The following is a 19,485-nucleotide window of genomic DNA, read 5'->3' on the forward strand; positions in this document are numbered from 1 at the left end:
ATTCGCCACAAAAAGCTGCAAGTCGCTGACGTCAGATGACGTACAAGTCTGCCACGATGGCTGAACCCGGCGTAAACATTCCAGAAAATGCAGCTGAAATACCAGATAAAAGCCAGCCCGAAGTGAGTAATTGCTGTTTAACAGATTATTATGCTTTTTGAATAATATAAATTTATTTAAAATTGAAATTTGTGGCATTAAAAGCTCTGTTGCCACCAAATTAGTTAATGTTTACTATAACTTTATTTCTGGGTATTTAAGTGAAATACTAATTGCTTTTGATAGTACTTCATCTGCATGTTATGTCTGACAGTATATTCTTCATTTGAATCGCTTGCTTTTGGACTTAGTATAGTTTATTTTAACTTATTTTTATCATGTAGATGGCTTCCTATACATCTGTAGCAGATATAGAAATAAAAGCTTCTCAAGTTATCGGTCGCCTTGAAGAAGCAGTGGAAAAAGATGATCATTCTGGTGGCCAAGTTTGGAAAAACACTCATGGCTTTCTACCTCGACCTAGCAAAACTTCAACTGAAGTTATAAATTTGATTCAGGTGGGTTGGTTGTATCCTTCTTGTTTGATGAATGTATTTGTTAATTACACCATCTCATACGATACTAACGTTATTATTATGGAGGGAATTTCAGTGAAAAGATATTATATATGTATTTGTTCTCAGGATTTAATGGCTCACGAAGATACTCCACTAGGGGAAGATGATGAAGAGGAGGGTGGAGATGTTTCAATTAGAAGTTTAGCCCGACTGCCTTCCTTGGACAGCGTGTCTCGGCTTGCTGTCGTATGCCAAAGTTTATCGGCTTACTCAAGTGGTCTTGAGAGAAACCATTTGCAACGTATTGCTACAAGAATATCATCTGACACCACTCGATGGCTCAGCCATCTTTTTCGGTTTGTTATCGCTGAGTTACCTTTAAAAATCCATTTTACTATTAATATGATCCACCGATATTTGTTGCCCCCCAATGTACTTGACGTAGTGAATTTCATGTTGCAACTTTAATATCTCTCTGTTCACGATATGAGTAATTATTCACGATAATTTGATGGACAACATTTGAGAGTGGAATAAATTTTTAATTTTTCCATATTTTTACAAATAGATACGGAATAGCCATTTAGAGTAAATTGGTTTTATTATATCGAGGTCAGTCGCCTGTGAATCAAATTTTTTTTATTTCTTCTTCATGTATTGTTTTAGCATAGTAGAGGGTAAGTGAGGTTATCAAATTTAGATATCTTTGCATAAAAAATTCAAGCAATTTCTCTACATTCCACCTTGGTGTGTTCCTAATTTAATTGTTCATCATATATTTAATTCATTGGAATTATCTCCTTGTACGAAATGGATTTTCTAACTTTGTTAAATGCATTTCTAGGTTCATTGACTGCTCTGCATGTTTTCATGATGATGTGGTGGATGGTGTTGTCCGTGTTACTCGAATGATGCTTCATTACAAGTATCCTCGATATCTAGAAGAAGGGTTTGAGGCCTTATCTAATCAAACTCCTGTTATTTATAGTAGTGTAGCTTCTCCTCTGGGTGTGGTTCAGCAAATATGCCGTCAGGTAATTAAAAAATTAATCACTTTCGAACTTTTAGTGAAGTTAGTTATTTTTTGCATATTACACACCTTAGGTTTATTTCTGCCTAGTATAAGATTCTTTTTCATTTTTTTAAAATGAATTAATCCAAATTGCATTCAAACATCGAATTGGCTGGTATACTCATTATTCAGTATCACCTTTGGAAATTGGATTCATTATCCACATATTCTTATATCAATAATGTCAGTATTCTCTATTTCCTTACATCACCCATGTGGTCATTATGCTATTGTGTTATTGGAGTATCTGAAGTTTCATGAAGCATCAACAACTTGATAATGCTAGATGGATCCCATGTGTAAAACTGTTGTTACCTTGGTGCAATGAACATGGCGTGCACTCAAGAAATGGAGAAGTCCAATTTTCTTGAGGGCTGAACTGAGATTAATACACAAGGATGTAATTGAGTTTGTATGGGTATGACTAGGCTGTCATGGAAGCTGTTTTAGTTCCGTTTCTTTGCTAAATTATGTATGTGTTTTATGACAAGAACCAAGGTCACTCAGAAAGGGAGTGGGGTACCTATGTCGCAAGTTTTGCCATTAAAATTTCTGGGATCGGGGGAAGTGTGATTTTTAAGAGAATAAAAATTCTATATTTAGGTACTTATTCAAAATAAGAGGTAGCAATTGAACTGAGAACATTGTACTAAATTATTGATGTGAAAATGCAATTCCTCAGATTTTTAAAACCTAGTAGTAGATTGATAAAGATATAGTGCCCTTCAACATTGTAGCATTGAAGAATTTCTTAAAATTTAATTTGTTGAAATTTTATGAATGGATTTAGGCTTCTATGTTGGTGAAATAGTAGATCTCACAATTATAAGTTAATATTTCAGTCATTAAAATCCATCGTGTCCTGCACCTGAGCATTGGGCATTATTTATTTCATATTACACTGCTGCTCTGCTCAAATGTGTGTTAAGAGTTAGTAATTAATTCATGGATATTTCTTGTTCCTTCACTCACAGCTGGGCCTCTCACTCATGTGTGTACAACCTGTCCCTTGCAATACTGTGTTTGGCTCACAGCAGAAAATTGATGTGTCTGCTTTAGAAAGGCTCATGAATGAGGATATTGCTGCTATGAGAGTGCCACTTATTGTTTTGGCTGATGCAGGTAATTATCTTCTCAAAGGCGGCTTTTAAACAATCCAACTTCCTGCTATGGTGTCCTGACTGATAACAATGGGCTTTTATGATTGCTTGTGGACACCCACAGCACCCATTTCCATCAGACTCAGCTCAGTGTTCTCAATTCAATATTTTATTATTTCCAGGTACTACTATAGCTGGGCATGTGGATAACCTTCAAAGGTTACAGGAAGTTTGCCGCCAAAAGGATGTGTGGCTTCATGTGCGTGGTCATGCCCTGGCAGCTTTGGCTATGGTCTCCGTCCCTAATGTGGTACGTCCAGTGCTGTTTTTTTATGGAATAATTGAATAAATCTAATATCTCCAATTGTCCCTTTTGTGTCAAGTTTGTTTTATAACCATGATGTAACTCTTGTAATTCAAACTCTTTGTGATTGAGACATGAGATCTTGGCAACATAATGATTACATGGCTTTTGGGAGCTGCTACATATTGCACTTTTTCAAACAAGCTTTTATGGTCATTGCAATGTGCATCATCAGGCGATGAATAAAAATTGGAAGGTGGAAGTCATTAATAATCTATTCGACCCTCCTCACTCCACGGAGTAGTAGGAGGAAGGGTGACCCTTACATCAGAGATATCTCAGCTCTGCCACTGAGTGGTAGGTGAACTTTCCTCAGTTGTGTTGTTGTGGGTTGGTGAGTCATTGTTGAAACAGTTTTGTTCAACAACAGTTGTTTGAAAAACAATTTCAGAAACAATTACTGGCTTTACAAAGTGCAACATGCAGATGCTCTCAAAAGCCTCTGATACTGACATAATGTACAGAATGGCTGGGAGAAGAGGGTGAGGCGACTTGGGATGAGGTTGTTTAGAGGGGAAGGCAAAAGTTACCCTACATTCTAGGCCTCTGGGAGATACTAATTCATTGAGCTGACCAACTTAGAAAATGGTAATTTTAAGTTATTTACCCTAAGGAATCAAATGATGAATGATTGATGGAGTGAGAAAGCGTTCTCAATGGAATCTCTGCAGGGAATGGTTATTTTCACCCACACACCTTTCTCCCTGATGAATAGACTCGTCTGGGATAAAAATGGGTTTTTGCGAAGATGCCACAAAGTATATCAGAGCTCTTCAAAGTCTGTGAGAAAAGTAATGAGACACTGCGGCAACGTTGTGTCTACCAGCCTGTGATAGACCAATTTTTTCATCCCTACAACTTCCTCAGTCCAAATTTCAACTTCATACAGCTAACACATTTCTGACAGCGCCATCAGTGAATTTGTGCTTCTGTTGTGTGTTACAAAAATGGAGCATTGGAATTTAGAGTAACATTGTGCGATAAAGTTTTGTGTTTAACTTGGTGAATCTGCGAGTTAAACTTTTGAAAAGTTGAAACTGGCCTATGGGGAACCTAGGCCAGTTTCCCACACAATTTTTCTATGGGCATAAATCATTTTTGGAAGACTGAGAACACATTGAAGATGAACCTCGCTCGGGAAGACCTTCAAATTCAAAAACTAACAAAAACATTGAACATGTGAGCGCTCTCGTGAGCTCTGACCATCGTGTAGCAATAAGGGTAATGAGTGAACAGTTAAATTTAAACACTTTCACCATGCATCAAATTTTGACAGAAGATTTGAACATGCGAAAGATTTGTGCCAATAGTGATTCGTGTGAGACCAGGCATTGCAGACAAGTGGATGCTTCACCATGACAGTGGCCCGTGTCACACAGCCATTTTCATTGGTGAATTTTTTACCTCTAAACGCATTGCTGTTGTTCCTCAACCACCCTCATCACCTGTTTTGAGTTTGTGTGACTTGTTTATTTTCCCGAAATTGAAAAATGTCCTACAAGGACATCATTTTGGAACTCTAGAGAGCATTCAACAGACTGTGAGTGACCAGTTATAAGTTATGCCAATTCAAGGCTTCCAGCACTGCTACCGAGAGTGGGAACCATGGCCCCACCTCTGTATAGCTGCCTAAAGGAACTAGTTTGAAGGGGATAACATTGTTGTTTGAAAAAAATACAAATCAGTCTCATTACTTTTCTAACTCACCTCATATGTATATAGTGACCACATTTTTGACTCCTTCCCCATGAGGTAGATAAAAATGAGCATTTTCTGAACCTGGAAAGTAAGAAAACTCATTACTTTCCCCCTATATGTAATAAGTCCCCATAGGTATTTCTTAAAGCTATTTGCTTTGTGAAATTGCTACACTCAATGCCTCTGATAATAAATAATGGCTGTAGGCATATTAGTCAGAGTCCAAATTTTGGCATACATCTGTTTTGGTATCATGTTTGTCAAAATCTCAGTCTTGATAAATACTTACTTAGTGCTAATTATTTTGAATTTGATAATTTTCAGCCATCAAGAATAGCTGACAGCCTTACCCTGCCCTTAGGAACGTGGTTAGGAATTCCAGCTGTGCCATCTGTTGTATCCTTCTTGTATAATTTTAGTATGTATCATGCATTTTCATGTTTGGAATTAGTGAGAGAAAAAAATCGTGCTCTAATATTTACTTACAACGATTCTTAAGCCATGTTACATAATTATATTAATTATTTTCCACTGAAATATAATTGTAATTGGGAACTCTGTATAAAAAATTCATGGTCCATCGGTTGAGATACATGAAGGGAGAGTCATTTAGGTTATAACCTTGACCAAGACAGACTCTGTACCGGCGGTTTGAGCCAGCCGCTGCCCGAGCTGGTGGCAAAGGACCATCATCAACTCGGGAAGGCACTCTGCCTCTCCTTGCTGGCCTAGCTGCAGAGCATTACAGTTTGCGACTGAGCTGCCTCTCATTGTGGGCTTCATTACAGGTGACATAGAGTGTTACTGTCTTTTGTATTTTATTGTATCAAAAAACATATTTTAGGATTGAATTTAGATTTGCATGCTTATCACATTCAAGGTAGATCTATCATTTAACACCTATTTTGTACCTATTTTCGCTGTGGCTTTAACTGTGTATTACACCAAGTGATCAATCAAGTCACATTCAGTACTTCAAAAATGTCTGAAGAATCATTTTGCCTGTCTTTTGTCAGATGGTTTCTTTCTACGTGCAGATGATATTCAAAAGTATTTTTGCATTACATTTGAGGAGTGTAAAATTTTGATGCAAGTATGTAAAATTAGAAAACAGCCTATGTACCAGATGCATTCACATATTTTGAAATATACAAATGCAAAAGTTTTTAGAATTAATTAAAATACCTAGATGTGAATTCAAAAAGTTTTTAGAATGTATTGGATTATTTTGATTGTATTAATAAGCAGGCAGTACATGCATGGTTTCCTTTTTCATTCATAAACCTGCCTTACACGAAAAAAAAGGTGATATTGCTCTCCTACTCTTCGGGTACCTGCGAGGTATGAATTATAATATGAAAGACATCATAAGTGGTACTTAAATCTCCAAAACCTGTTTTTGACTGCTTCTGGAAGTCTCATATTGAGATAGGAATTAGGTATTCATCCTACAAGAGCCAGTCCTGAGGGTCTCTGTAGATGACCTTCATGCACAGCCAAAAACTTTTTCTGGAGATGAATTGCCTTTATAATTAGCTGGTAGGTTATTATTTATTCGGAAAAACCTCTTAAATTAATTTTTTTAATTGTTAATTTTGGTTCCCTAATATGTATCAGTCAACAACTTCTGTGCACAGGGGAATTTTGTTACCAGAAAAAAGTCATATTTTTGGACCTCCCTTGTGTAAATGTATCAGTACTTCATCTACATAGTTGTCTGCCAGAAGGTATTTCATCATGTACATCTACTATCTACCCCACTTTAATAGGCATGCAGCAAGGGAGGGTTCTTAGGACCAGTCGTTATCATATAAAAAGGAAATGCTCAAAGTACAGCATGTTCGCGATTATCTGCCTGCGGCTTATCCTTGTTGTGGATTATCCATGCGTTATTTTCACTCTCTCATTGTTTTCCACAATCTCTATAAAAAGTAAAATCGGAGGCAGAATCACCATTATGTATTAGAATCTCCTTTCGTAAAACAGAATAATTAACACAAACCGAATCCCCTCCTCACAGTGAGTGACCACACACTATGATCCCGGATTCGCGTCCCTCGGAAGTTGCAACCCAGGCCACTTGTGCGAGACGCGACTACGTGGCGTGGTGCCTGACCATTTGGTTTCTGTTGTTGCTCACTGTTGTTGAACCATTTGTGTAAACTTTTTTTCTGTATCCATGATCACACAGCTAAGGATGCATGCTTATCAAAACCAGGTCTTATGTGGAGCAGTAGGCATACAAGTACAATCATGTTATCGCTGCTAAAAAGATCGGGGTAAGGCAAAGAAAGCTCTCAATGAGTCCAGGAAGCACTCTAATATAACATAGTATTTAAGTGCATAAATAATACAGTTGAGGACCTCAAATCCAGAAACCAGAAACCTGGAAAACCAGAAATCTGGAACATTTGAAAATTCCTCTGCATAGTGTTTCGACTTGCCACCTCTTGGCACCACTCTCTGAGCCTTGTTCTGGGACGAGTAGAAAGTTAGCACATGCCATGAACATACGCTAACAACCTAAACTGGGGCACGCAGGGATCTCAAATATCGAGCGCAAGAGCCTGAATGCATATTTATAAATCAAGTAATTAACAAAATACAGTGCAACCTCGATATAACGACACCCCACGGTGCACTAATAAACACTCGCTATAGCGAATTGTCGTTTTACCGGAGGTGGAGCAAATAATAGCCAATATACCTGTTGCGAAAATATATACAGGAACAGGAGTGGTGCGGCGACAGATAAACATCTGTCCGATAAACGTAAGCATAAATCCAGACGAAAGGCGATGTTTTTTTGCATCACTAAATTTCCTTATTCAAACAACGACTAACTATTCAAACAATTAATAAGCGCCGCACTGAATTAAAATCATGGAATGCATTGTTTCGTCAATCATTATGCCAATGCACAACCGACGAAGCCATTTTTCTATGCACTTAATTATGTAGTTCATTTACGTGATCATTCTATTATTTTGGTATTTTTCACTGAAAATTCAACAATTAACTGATAAAACAGAATCGCGGTTATTTAATGCCTCAAATGTTTTAATTGGCGTATATTTATTGTTTCTGTACGTTAAGCGGCAGTGAAGTGAAATAACGCATTACATTTGTTTCTACAGGCGAAAACGGTGGAAGGTTGTATAAAGTTCCCGCCTTGGAAGACTTTTTCCATCAGATAATGTAATATGTATCTACATCATCTACGGTAAAAAGTTTGCTAAGCTTGAAAAATGATGTGATTAAAATTGCCGTTGTTGAAAAAAAGTTTCTTTTTGAGTGTTACGCTCGCGACGTATTTGAAATAATACACCGAGTTGACCACGACACTGCAAACGAGAGTTAGTTGTTCTGTGAGTTCTTCCAGCGGCCACCAGGGGATGCTCGGCTACCCACGTGACAATAGAGAGCGCCAGTACGACTCCAACCACTGACGCGAATAGTTCACCCTTGTAAATCCGCAACGGAGAATAAATGCGTCCATCCGGACAATTCACGCTGAGTATCATTGCTTCGTACATACTACATCATCGCTAAGGCGCACTACCTACCTTTAGAGGCATCATTGCAAGAAATACCTCATACTGCAAGGGTTTTGTCGGGGAGTTGTGTGTAAAAAAGTTCCGTTTCGTCTATGTTATATGACGCGGGGAATACTTCTAAAGATACTTATGATCGGAGTCCTTTCTTCCACGACTTCGGGTTTACACCGGAGGCTTCACCAGCAATTATGAGGGGAGATAACGCTTTGGTTCTTCGCATTAGTATAATCAACCTTCTGCACTCTTAAAATTCTCGATTCGCAATCTATCCCTGAAATATTCCGCTTTAGGCTTGGGCGTAGCCCCTTTCTCAGAAGTTCCCGCAGATTTGAATGGGCAAAACCACCCGAACAAAGCTCCTTACAACTATTCATCATCTGCATTCCTTGGGCGCATCTGTTTTTTTTATTTTGCAGAGCGAATAGGAAGATAAATTAATTTCGACACTCTTATATTACTCCTTTATTTTTATTTTCCCGCTTAGACGTGTTTGGTGTTTTTTTGGCCATGGTGACTGCCATCAAATGCTTTCTATTCACGCAACTCACGGACATGCGGGTATGCTGCCGACTGCTTTCTGCCGCCCGAGGAACAAAAGAAGATGAAGCATTCGCGAATGCTAATGCCACAATATTTTCACCAAAATTAACTACTTATTTATCGAACGACAGTTTACCACATAAATTTGAGACTGAGCACTCCATTAACTTCATTTCTAACAGATCGCTAGCAATTACAGAGGCTAAGGAGTCTTGATGAAAGTCTTCCGGCGGTGAAACCCTCGCTATGGCGAGAGCCAGCACCAAAAGGGTCTCGTAAAAACGAATTTTTTAACACGCTTATTATAGGGTCAATTGACGGTGCATCGACTATGTCTCGTTATAGCGGGAGTGTCGCTATAGCCCGTACTCGCTTTAACGAGGTTCCACTGTATATCATGAAGACCAGAAACCCTTTGGTCCCAAGCTTTCCAGATTTGAGGTCCTGAACTGTAATATGTACCTACATTGTTTTATTTACGTAATTTATGAACATTACAAGAAAATTAAGTCAGCGCTTGGATTATCCGTGTTTTCCGATTATTCCTGCCGCCCCTACCCATAATTAGCACAGATAATCGAGAGTGTGCTTTCTTTACCACCTTGCATATATTAAAGTCCTTTGTTTAGAGAAGACACCTAACATGTGGGGATATATCAAGATAATGTTTTCATTTTAAAGGCCCTTGGTCGCGAAGGAATCCAGGCGAGGTTGAGACGTGCTTTTGAGTCCAGTGAGCAGCTATGGAAAAAATTATCCAAGTATCCCAACCTACGACTATTGGTGAGTCACATTTCTGTTCCATACCGTTTTGATTGTTCAAGGCTGAAATTTGAAATGGCATGGACTTCTCATGCATGTTGTTCTCTTTTTTAATGTTGTATGTATTTATGTTACAATAATCACTTTTGTTGTAGAATCAGCAACCTGGAGGGGAGGCAGGGTCCTATTCTGTGTCAGATCTAATCACAAAGCCTGTGAGCACTGCCGTAAGTTATTCTTTTGGTTATTATTGTCTATGGATGGAATTTTTGTTATTACATATTCCTTTTTGGTATTTTATGATATAAATTTGTTTTAATTGTTGTTGGCTGATTTTGGAATGAATTTCATTTTTTCACAGATTCTGTTTGAAGTAGTGGCTTGCACAGTTGTACTTCAGTATGTTCCTGATGGGTATAAAGATGACAACAAGAGAGTTCCACCATATTATGATAAACTAAATTCCTGGGTGAGTTCATTATCAGCGGTAGCTTCAAAGACCATGACTCTGGATTTGATGATGTTGTTGTGGAAATAAGGCTTCAGGACTGTTACTTGTTGGATATAATTCATAGCTTTGAGATTCTTCTGAACTCTTTGTGCAACCTAATCATATGATGCCTCTTCTCATGAACTTGAACTTTTACTAATTTAAAAAAAACGGAAGTGGTGCTATAAATGTGATAGACATCCTACTCATTATCACTATCTAAATGAAAATTAACTTGCACTGCCAATATTTTCTCTTCCTAATTTGCTGTTTTTTTATTTTTCTACAGCTAGGCCAGATATTGCAGAGGGATGCTCCCAATGTCCCAATAGAGATATGTGAGCTTGAAACCAGTGGAGTGGTTCTACGTTACTGCCCTCTTGAGCTTGGCAGCGTTAACACACCAACTCATGAAGATATGCAACAATTCATATCTTGTTTGGAACAGCAGCTGGTTTGTAAATTATGTATTCACATTCTATTACGTAGTAATGAGTGTTTGTTGATTTCAAATTGCTGTACTTTATAAGCCAGTCTTTCTTTAAGTTAACTTCAAAAGAAAATGCAGGAATGTGTACATCAACTGCTCATTTTGATTTTGCTGTGAAATTGAGTGTTATTTTCAACTCTAGATGATCTTTCTTTTTCATTGATTTTGGAAATTGTTAGATGTTTTGAATTTGATTTAACTTTGTTGTTGAGAAAAAATTTTCCTGGTGTGAGCAAGGGTATCTTTAAATGACCAACATCCCATCTGTGATTTTATGACTTATCAAGTGACTCTTTAATAGGAAATATTGACTGCAACGGTGACTCACAAAGAAACATTTGTGAAATTAGTGGAGGCATCACCTCGCCTGCAAGCAGTTGAAATGCCTCAGTGGGCTGGTTTGGGTGGAGTTCGCTACATCCCTGAGGCATGTCTGACTCCCCCTGCTCCTAGCCTTCCTGCTGCTTCACCATCATCATCTCAGTCCCCAAGCAAGAGTTCAACCCCTCCAAGTTCACCTTCCCCAATGCCGCTAACTGACCAGGCTAAAGAAGAGCTTAATCGACTGCACACTCAACTTGTTGAAAGACTTCGTGGTACTGATGCAGCCTTCTCAATTGGTATGTTGCTGTTGCTGACCAGTCACTTCCCAGAATTTTACATACTTTTCATTTGTGGTGGTCATTCTTGTTGATTATTTTTATTTTAGGTAAATCGAATCGTCTTTTCTCTAGTGTTGTATAACTTAAAGAATATTGTTTCACGATTTCCGTGTATAATAATTCATAAGCTTACTATGCTCTTCTCTTGTTAAAACATATTATTGGCCACAATGTCAGTGCCTGGAGCTTCTTTGTTAATCTTTGATTAATTTGTAACCTGGTCACAAAGAAGGTACTTAATGTATGTTTGACAAGTTTTAATTGTTCTTTCTTGGTTTAGGCTGTCCTTATCATGATTGTAGTATTCATTCATGTGAGCTTTTATACAAACTTTTTTTTGGGGATAGAGGGAGGGGTAAAGTGACAGGTGGCTTGAAGATAGATATTTGTTTCCAGCACCCACGGAAATATTAGCGGCAGCCGGCCTAACCATACTCTTAAGGGCCTAACCGCCATTTATCTCGCCCTCTATCGCTCAGTGACAAGAAAAAAAAGAATAACGAGGGCCTTAACCCGTTTCCAAAATAACCTTTGTAAGTTAATATTTCGAGTTACTCCGTATTTTCAGCTGAATGTGCTATCTTTTCAATTAGTTATTTTCATTGAGATTCAGTTACGATCATAAATTATGTAGGATACGATTATCTTCTGGCGAATATTTGAAGTAAATTCTGTTTGAGTTCTCCGTCCGGCTACTGTGCTCCATCCTCTTTGCAGACGTTGCTATGAAAGACTTTATTCTTCATAAGGACCATATTCTTCATACCGGGTGTGAAGTGCTATGTTCATATAGTATGTCTCTCTCCTTTTATGCCGACAGGAGCAAGGTTCCAACCGGAAAACGACAGGAGAAACATCTTCCATTATCGGAGAAGTAAAGAGAGAAACCTTATTATCCACATTGATTGTTTTCCTACAAAAGACGTTTCATCATTTCTCAACGTGTGTGAACTATTGGTTTACTTGCGTGAATTCCCAAAAATGACACGCAAAAACCTGTACCTTCACCTCATTTAGTTTTTGTGTTCCTTTCTCCGCCGTATTGAAAGTTATGCAAAGGATGAATGACATAGAGAAAAGATTTTTTTACTTTTAGCACTAAAAAAAAGTCGTGCCATAATCATAAATTAATATAGTGTGGAAAGAGCAAAGAAAATAATTTAAATTGAAAAGTCAGCAGAGAAGAAGAGTGACAATTATAAGCACGGCACCATTTCCCCGATAGTGGAAGATACTTCTTCAGCCTCTGTCCGGTTAAAAACTTACCCCCGTTGCAGGTAAAGATGAACCATGCCCTTCTCCACAGGCGGAGAAAGTTCCCAGTGGGGGGGGGGGGGTTGAATAAAAGTAGAATGAGGAAAGAAGTGTAGTCAGCATAACGAGGGGTGAAGGGGCAGGAGAAAGAAGGGTGGGGAAAGGGCCTTCAGCTCTGCCTCAGTCTATGTTTGCGGGGCGTATTTTTTTACGACGCACTCAAGCTCAGTCACCTTAGGGAGGGAGTGAATGGGAAATGCTGGGGAAGGAGGGGTTTGGGATGCGTAAGGTGGGTGTCTGCAAGATCAGCATAAGGCCGCAGGAGGGAGTAAACAAAGACTTTGGAAAGAGAGATCTCTCGGCATGGGAGAACGGGGAGGCACGCAAGAAGAAAGTTCATGGTTAGAGTTAGAAGTGCGTCTTCATTACGAGTAGCCTTGAAAATAAGTGAGTGGTAAATAGTGCCCATTACTTAAGATATTTAAGTAGTTTATTCAGGAAGGCTAATATACACGAAAAGATATTACCCAGAAAAATTGCTATTTTTTTCTTTTTGCCCTTCTCCATCGCTGCTTCCACCATGGTTTCTCACTTGCATAAATGGGAATTAAATTGGGGATCTAAATCGTTAGCTAGATCAAAATATCTTAATGTTTGGAGGGCAGCGTGTACATCTTTTTTATTTGGTGAACTTGCTTCCTCACTTTCATCTTCGTCGTCACTGCTATTATGACTAGTGCCGGCCGCTGCTTCATCCGACGTAGGTACCGGCGTCGCATTGTCGCAAGCCTGGATATCATCGTCTAGGGCAATATAATCGTTTGATGTTGCGCGCTGTGCTCATCCTGCTTTGTCCAAGTATTTTTCAAAATCATCTTTTAAGCCTCTAATCTCCTCCGCGATTTCATCCGCTGCAGCTTCCTGAAGGTGTAACGTAACGAATCAACCATAGCCGTGATATTATAGCGGTAGAATTACTAGTAGGCTAGTTGTATCATTTACCAACCTCGAGAACATCCTCATGATGCGCTATCAAAGGGAATCCGGCCGATTTCCAGCAATTTGCGATTGTAGTGTAGGAAATCAAGTACGTCTTTGAACCGTGTTTCTGCGATGAAAAATAACAATTTTATTAACTTGGCCATTTTAGCAAAATCGTTATGTCTCATCGCAGAAACACGGTTCAGAGACGTACTTGATTGCCTGATTGGCAGGAGTGCGATGCAAAAAATTATTTTTTGATGATGGCATTGATTGATAGATTTTCAAAATGCAGTCAGAGCGGTCACTTTTGGGGAGGGAGGCCCCCGCTCGGAGGGTCGAGGAGAGGGGCCAGCGAGGGTTAGCTCGTCGAGGAAAGGGTTCCGGATTAGGGACCCTTCGAAGTGCTTCGGCGAAAAGTAGTCAAGTAGTCTTTGAAGTACGTCCACAGCAGCCTGCCTTTTATGTGTCCATGTTGCCTACCACACATTGTATTGTCAGCTCTGCTACAGTTGGTTAATGCTTCTTTCTAATATGTAATTACTTTATATGTACTTGTAAAATTTATCATTGACTTTTTCCTGCAATAGATGCCTTGCCTTGATCTGTGGTATACATTGAACTCAAGAATCTATTAATAGCCTTTTATAGTGATTGCATTGTTGTTTAGAAGTTAGTATGTCTTCGCAATTAGTTGTCCTTAGAAATTATATTATATGTGCAATAATTGAATTACTCACAGGTGAAGGAGAGGATGGCCTAGCTTGCGTGAGATTTGGAATGGTTACTGCTGACACAGATGTTGAGGAGCTTCTGGGACTGGTGGTCTGCATGGGTCGGGAAGTTGAGGAGTCATCTCGCTATTTGGAAACTATGGCTGAAATAGTGAAAAAAGGTAAAACAACATTTGTGGCCTTGATGAACACTGATTAGGATTTTCATTCAGATTTTCCAACCTTTTTTACAATTTCTTTTTATTATGCATTGTGGCCAGTGCAGGAATGTTACAGTGGAAGATTCTCAAGTCGACAGCTAGGTGTATTGACACCCATGGTGTGTGGAAATGGAGTTAATAAAATAAACACTGATGTTGATGTTTTGAATTTCAATTGTATAAAGCATAATTTAGTGCTCTTGCTCAAAATTTATGTACAAAATTATGTAATACATGACTTTTCAATGCAATGCCTATTCCTCATGATTGCGGAGACACTACTTGAAATATTGAGAAAAAATGGATTGCTCCGAACTCATCATTGTGTTATGGGCATTTTGGAAAACTGATTTAGATGTGCCAAAAGTGGGAGCAAGAAAGCTTTTAGAGGACAAAATAGGATGGAATCTCCTTCGTAGAGGTACATCTTTCATAAATTCCAACTCAAGGCAGCAAAGAAAAAGTATAAAAATTATATCATCGTAAAAGTTTGTAAAACAAAATAACTTCCCCTTAATACTATCTATGAATACTGATGGTAAAAATTTAATACAAAGGTACTTGTTTATATATTTGTAAATGTGCGCAATTAAGAGGTAAATGCTTACAAAAAATAATTTAAGTGGATATGCATTGAATGATATTCCAGTTTTTCTATCAAACTTATTGTCTTGAACAGGCCTGTGTATATATTTACACAGCTGAAAAACCTCATCAAAAAGAATACATATTTTACAATAGTAACGAAGAATCTTGAGCAGATTTCATATGTACTTATAGTACTTATACCTGCTACGTGATATTTGTGCCTAACCTTGTACTGATGTATGCATTAATTATGTCAATAACATCATATTTTAATTGAAATGATGGGGCATTCAACTTCAAATGAATGTGTTCTTTGAATCGCCTTTTGTACACAATTTGTTGGCTAACTGGATGCCTACTTTCTTTAGGAATTGAGGCGGTGGTGCTGGATCTCCAAAGAGAGAACGAGGAGAGGCTGTGGCAAGAGGGACTCCTGCGGCAGGTCCCTCTAGTTGGCTCTTTAGTGAATTGGTGGTCTCCACGAGGAAGAGAAGGGGGTATTAAAGGAAGGAGTCTAAATTTAACTGCGGGTAATGGTAATGAGTATTAGAATTTTTTTTATGATTAGTAAAATAAATATTCATTATAACCGAGTCTGTGAAATGCCTTTTGCTAATCAGGCACTCTTCTTGAATTTTTGAATGGTCTATTTCTTTATTACATTATTATCACTCTTTTTATTGATTTCTCATAATTTTAGATGGTTGATTTTTGGGAAAAATACTTTTAGTGCAATGAATGCTTTTAAGCTTAAGGTGCTCAACATATTTATCTATTCAGAGAAATTATTACAGAACAGCCAGCAGCATACCATTTCTGTGTCACAGGCCAGTGTGCTCATTTTTTAAAAATGCTATCTCATTTTTTAGAAATGCTATCTATTAAAATCTCATGCCATGTTTGTGTTGCTGATGTTCATGAAATAAATTTCCTCTAGACTATAAATGTGTATTGCATTTGGTGCTAAATGCCATTTTAAATTGGATTCTCAATTGATTCTTACTAACGAAATTCATTGTAGATAAGGTTTCTGCATTTTTTTTAATGTTGAGCGTGTTTAATGAATAATTTTAGTCTCATTTTGAGGCATATTTTTTAAACAAGAGGAATAAGCTACTATTTTCAGCTAATTCCATTCCATCATTGAACTGATCGACTTAAAAATTTTTATTATTATTCTATTGCAATGGTTTAATTCCATTTGAATGTAGACAAAGCACCCGTTTTTCTGTTGCCTCAGCACTAGCACTGTTGACAGGGTTCTAAAACCACAGTGAATCATTTTATGAATCTTATAATTAATTTATAGGTATACCGAGCATTATCAACCAAATCCTTCATTCACCAATAAAAGTGCTGATGATAGAAGTTCCATCGCTGGTGGAGAGATAATCGTTAGCAATCGGCATATGAATTATGTGTTGGCGACTGGTGTTAATTCATTAAAATCAGCCAATGTTCTCGATAGTTGTAGCCTTTGAGCTTTTAAAATGAATTAACGTTGGACAACAGCCTTAAAATGAAGGCCCAAAGCGTTAAATTCTGATTGTGTAATTCAGTTGGTGGTTTCCGGCGATAACTTTGTGGGCTTTGCTGAACATTTTGAATGAAAACTAAATTGGAGTGATTCAATTTTTTAAATCTTGTATTTAATTATATATGGTGTGCATGAAGGCTCGTCTGGAAGATAATCTGTGTATGGGTATGTGCTCTAGACAGGTATACGCAATCGAAAACCTCATGAGATACAGTCCAGCCGGTGATAATTGTCCGATGACAGCCCAAAAGGAGGGGTGGAGAACCCTGCACCAGTACAGTTTGCTGCCATTTACTGTCCCCCAAGCACACATCACACCCATGCCTAGTCATACAACATTGTCCCATACGTATGAACCTCCAAAATTAGCCTGAACCATCAAAATAAGTCCTTTGTTCGAATCACCAAAACAAGGTCCTTGGGTCCTTCACGCTCGTCATCCCTTCCAGCTCTTTTCTTCACGGAACCTCTTTGTTTGCATGTGGCGTGGGTGTTTCCCTTTCTAACCTGGCAACCTTACCCCCTACCCCAAATTAGACCCTTCTGCCTGTCATCAGACAACTCTCGGGGGCTGGACTGTTAAGTTTGGATCTTTTCTTCAAAGGATACTTGCAACAATGCTACAGGGTGGTCAGAAATTCACTGATTGCTACCATGGACATTATAGAGTGAGTTATTCGTGACAACAGATTACCTAAAAAAAATATGCTCATTTGTGCCATTTCTGAGCTATTCGCAATTGAAGTTTGGCAATCAGAGCGCAGCGTGGGCAAATATGAACGTCCTTAGAGAGGCATTGTTGTCGAGGCAAAATGGTTTCATAGCTCCAGCCAGTCAAAGTGAAAAGATCAAATTTTAGTTTCGAACCAATTTGAACATCAGTGTTTCAATAGTGCAACAACACAGGTGTTTTAGTAGCGCAACCAAACAGGTGTTTCAGTAGCACAAGTGGCAAGAAACGAGACTTCCAGTCCTAAGATTTAGGTTTGAATGGCACTCGATGTTTGAATTGGCATTTCCTCTATTTGTACCAAATGATGTCCCACAGCAGCAGAAGTAGGAAAGCAAAGTTACCTGAGTGAAATTTCTATTTTTTCATTTCAACTGTAAAGGTTGACCTGAAAAGTCCTTTATGGTCGTGATAATGGCTAAGGGATACATAATTTGGTTAGGTTCCAAAGTACATTGATGGAGATTACCTAAATTTTTTATTTTAAACGTGTGTTAAGTTCCATAAATTAATTTCTCCAACCATTGTTTTTATGGTGGCATTTGTCTATTGGTAGTACTACCTACTGCTAGCTAATGGATTGTAAAATAAATTTTTTTCTTGCAGGGGTTGTCGAGAGCACTGAAAATATCTATCGCTATCATATGCAAATGCAAGGGGCTTCTCCTCCGGGCACTAGAGGTCCACCTCAACCACTGGTTCAAACGCCTGTTGTTCCAAATCCTCCTGTTGGGCACTCCAGATCATCATCACAGACCTCACAGCAATCTCAGGGAACCAGTATTGCTGGATCAACTCAAGCAAATTCAAGGACTCCTGTAACGACTGTTTCTAATTCAACTAGTACCACTTCATCTCCACCTCCTGCTTCCTAGTGGAAAAATGATTTGTCGCATTAAGCTGTTTTATTTATCACTTCAGTCCCCAGAAAAATGCCTGTACCATTTTTATCTCTTAAGGATTCAGAGGTTGTTTTGTTTTATCTACGTGCAATTGTGGCCTTTTTGGGTCTGGATTTAGAGCACAGTAGATTTATCGGGGAAAGAAGAGGAATTGCTTTGTTTAAGAGGCATTGTAAATATCACTAGAAGGGTTGAGTTACTAAACCCAGAGTTTTAATATATATATATAAATATATATTTGCTCCAATAATCTTTAAGTGATCGGATTTAAAATTTTCATGCAATACTTAGGGTGCCATAATTTGTAAAAAGAAAAAGGGAGAAAAGGGAAAGTGTTGACATCTTTAAGGACAAGTTTGTATCATTTGATGAAGAATCGCCCTTGCCTCCCTGCTCTGTGATTTGTTATTAGTGTTGATCAAGGCAGAAGTTGGATGATGTTTCTCCTCTCAGGAACAGAGGACATTTAGCTCAGAAGTGATAGCAGCTCTTAATTTCCTTAAAAAAACACAAGCATGGCTAGAGCGTTTTGTTCTGTCTGGCTGAGTTATAGCACAACTAATGCTCCATACCTTATTTGCCAACAGCTGAAGATATTTTCATGTCATTGTAGCTGGTGCTAAAGTAAACTCTCCAGAGAGGAGAGGGGCATTGTAAAATATTTTGTAGCTATGAAGATATTGCATTTTTTAGGCTGGTCTTTAATTTAATTAATGATTGATTGTGATCTTCAAAAGATACTCTTTAGAACTCTGTGAAAGTGTGACTCTAGGTTGCACAGGTGCACAATTTAAAATTGGAATTGAGAATTAGTTCTAAGTCTCATATTCCTTAAAATACCAAAGATGCCTCCAGTCATTGTATCTTTAAGAAAATTATAAAAATATCTTACTTTTGTCTTTTTATTTACTTTATTGTCCCTCACCATCATCAAATTTATTCTTTGGAGAAGCTTTATGATAGAATATTTGGGTATTTTTCATGTGGTGATGAAGCTTGGAAAAGTCATGTACAAAAGATAGGCAATTGTGTGATGGGCCCCTGTTGAGACGAGGTCTCCAAGTTCTCTCTGATGTGGACTCCTACTTAATGAGAGTCAAAGTCCTAATTCGTAAAATAAGTAATACTAATTCTAGTGTAGTGAATTTCTGAGACTTACATTATTTCTATAGTGTTTGGATTAAACTGATTCACTGAAAAGAGTCAAATGAGAATCCCAAATTCTGCATTTGCATCAAACCTAAACTCCATCCTGTTTGGCCATTTG

General features: G+C 38.1%; 1 protein-coding gene across 2 annotated transcripts; it reads left to right on the forward strand.

The window, feature by feature from the left end:
- The first annotated feature begins 4 nt into the window (after nucleotides 1-4).
- On the forward strand, nucleotides 5-19,109 carry LOC124168320 (pyridoxal-dependent decarboxylase domain-containing protein 1). Of its 2 annotated transcripts, none has more exons than XM_046546496.1 (16): nucleotides 5-122; nucleotides 384-557; nucleotides 684-913; nucleotides 1,402-1,591; nucleotides 2,604-2,751; nucleotides 2,912-3,039; nucleotides 5,116-5,187; nucleotides 5,427-5,579; nucleotides 9,570-9,671; nucleotides 9,806-9,877; nucleotides 10,012-10,119; nucleotides 10,430-10,594; nucleotides 10,932-11,250; nucleotides 14,270-14,422; nucleotides 15,418-15,585; nucleotides 17,923-19,109. In XM_046546496.1, the coding sequence occupies exons 1-16, from the start codon at nucleotides 36-38 to the stop codon at nucleotides 18,189-18,191; spliced, it is 2,538 nt and encodes an 845-aa protein (XP_046402452.1). In that variant the 5' UTR covers nucleotides 5-35; the 3' UTR covers nucleotides 18,192-19,109. The 2 variants fall into 2 exon arrangements, with proteins under 2 accessions (XP_046402452.1, XP_046402457.1); XM_046546501.1 differs by having other exon boundaries at nucleotides 6-122; nucleotides 15,418-15,579.
- The last annotated feature ends 376 nt before the right edge of the window (nucleotides 19,110-19,485 follow it).

This window comes from Ischnura elegans, chromosome 1, assembly GCF_921293095.1.
Source record: "Ischnura elegans chromosome 1, ioIscEleg1.1, whole genome shotgun sequence".
NCBI classification, from domain to species: Eukaryota; Metazoa; Arthropoda; class Insecta; order Odonata; family Coenagrionidae; genus Ischnura; species Ischnura elegans.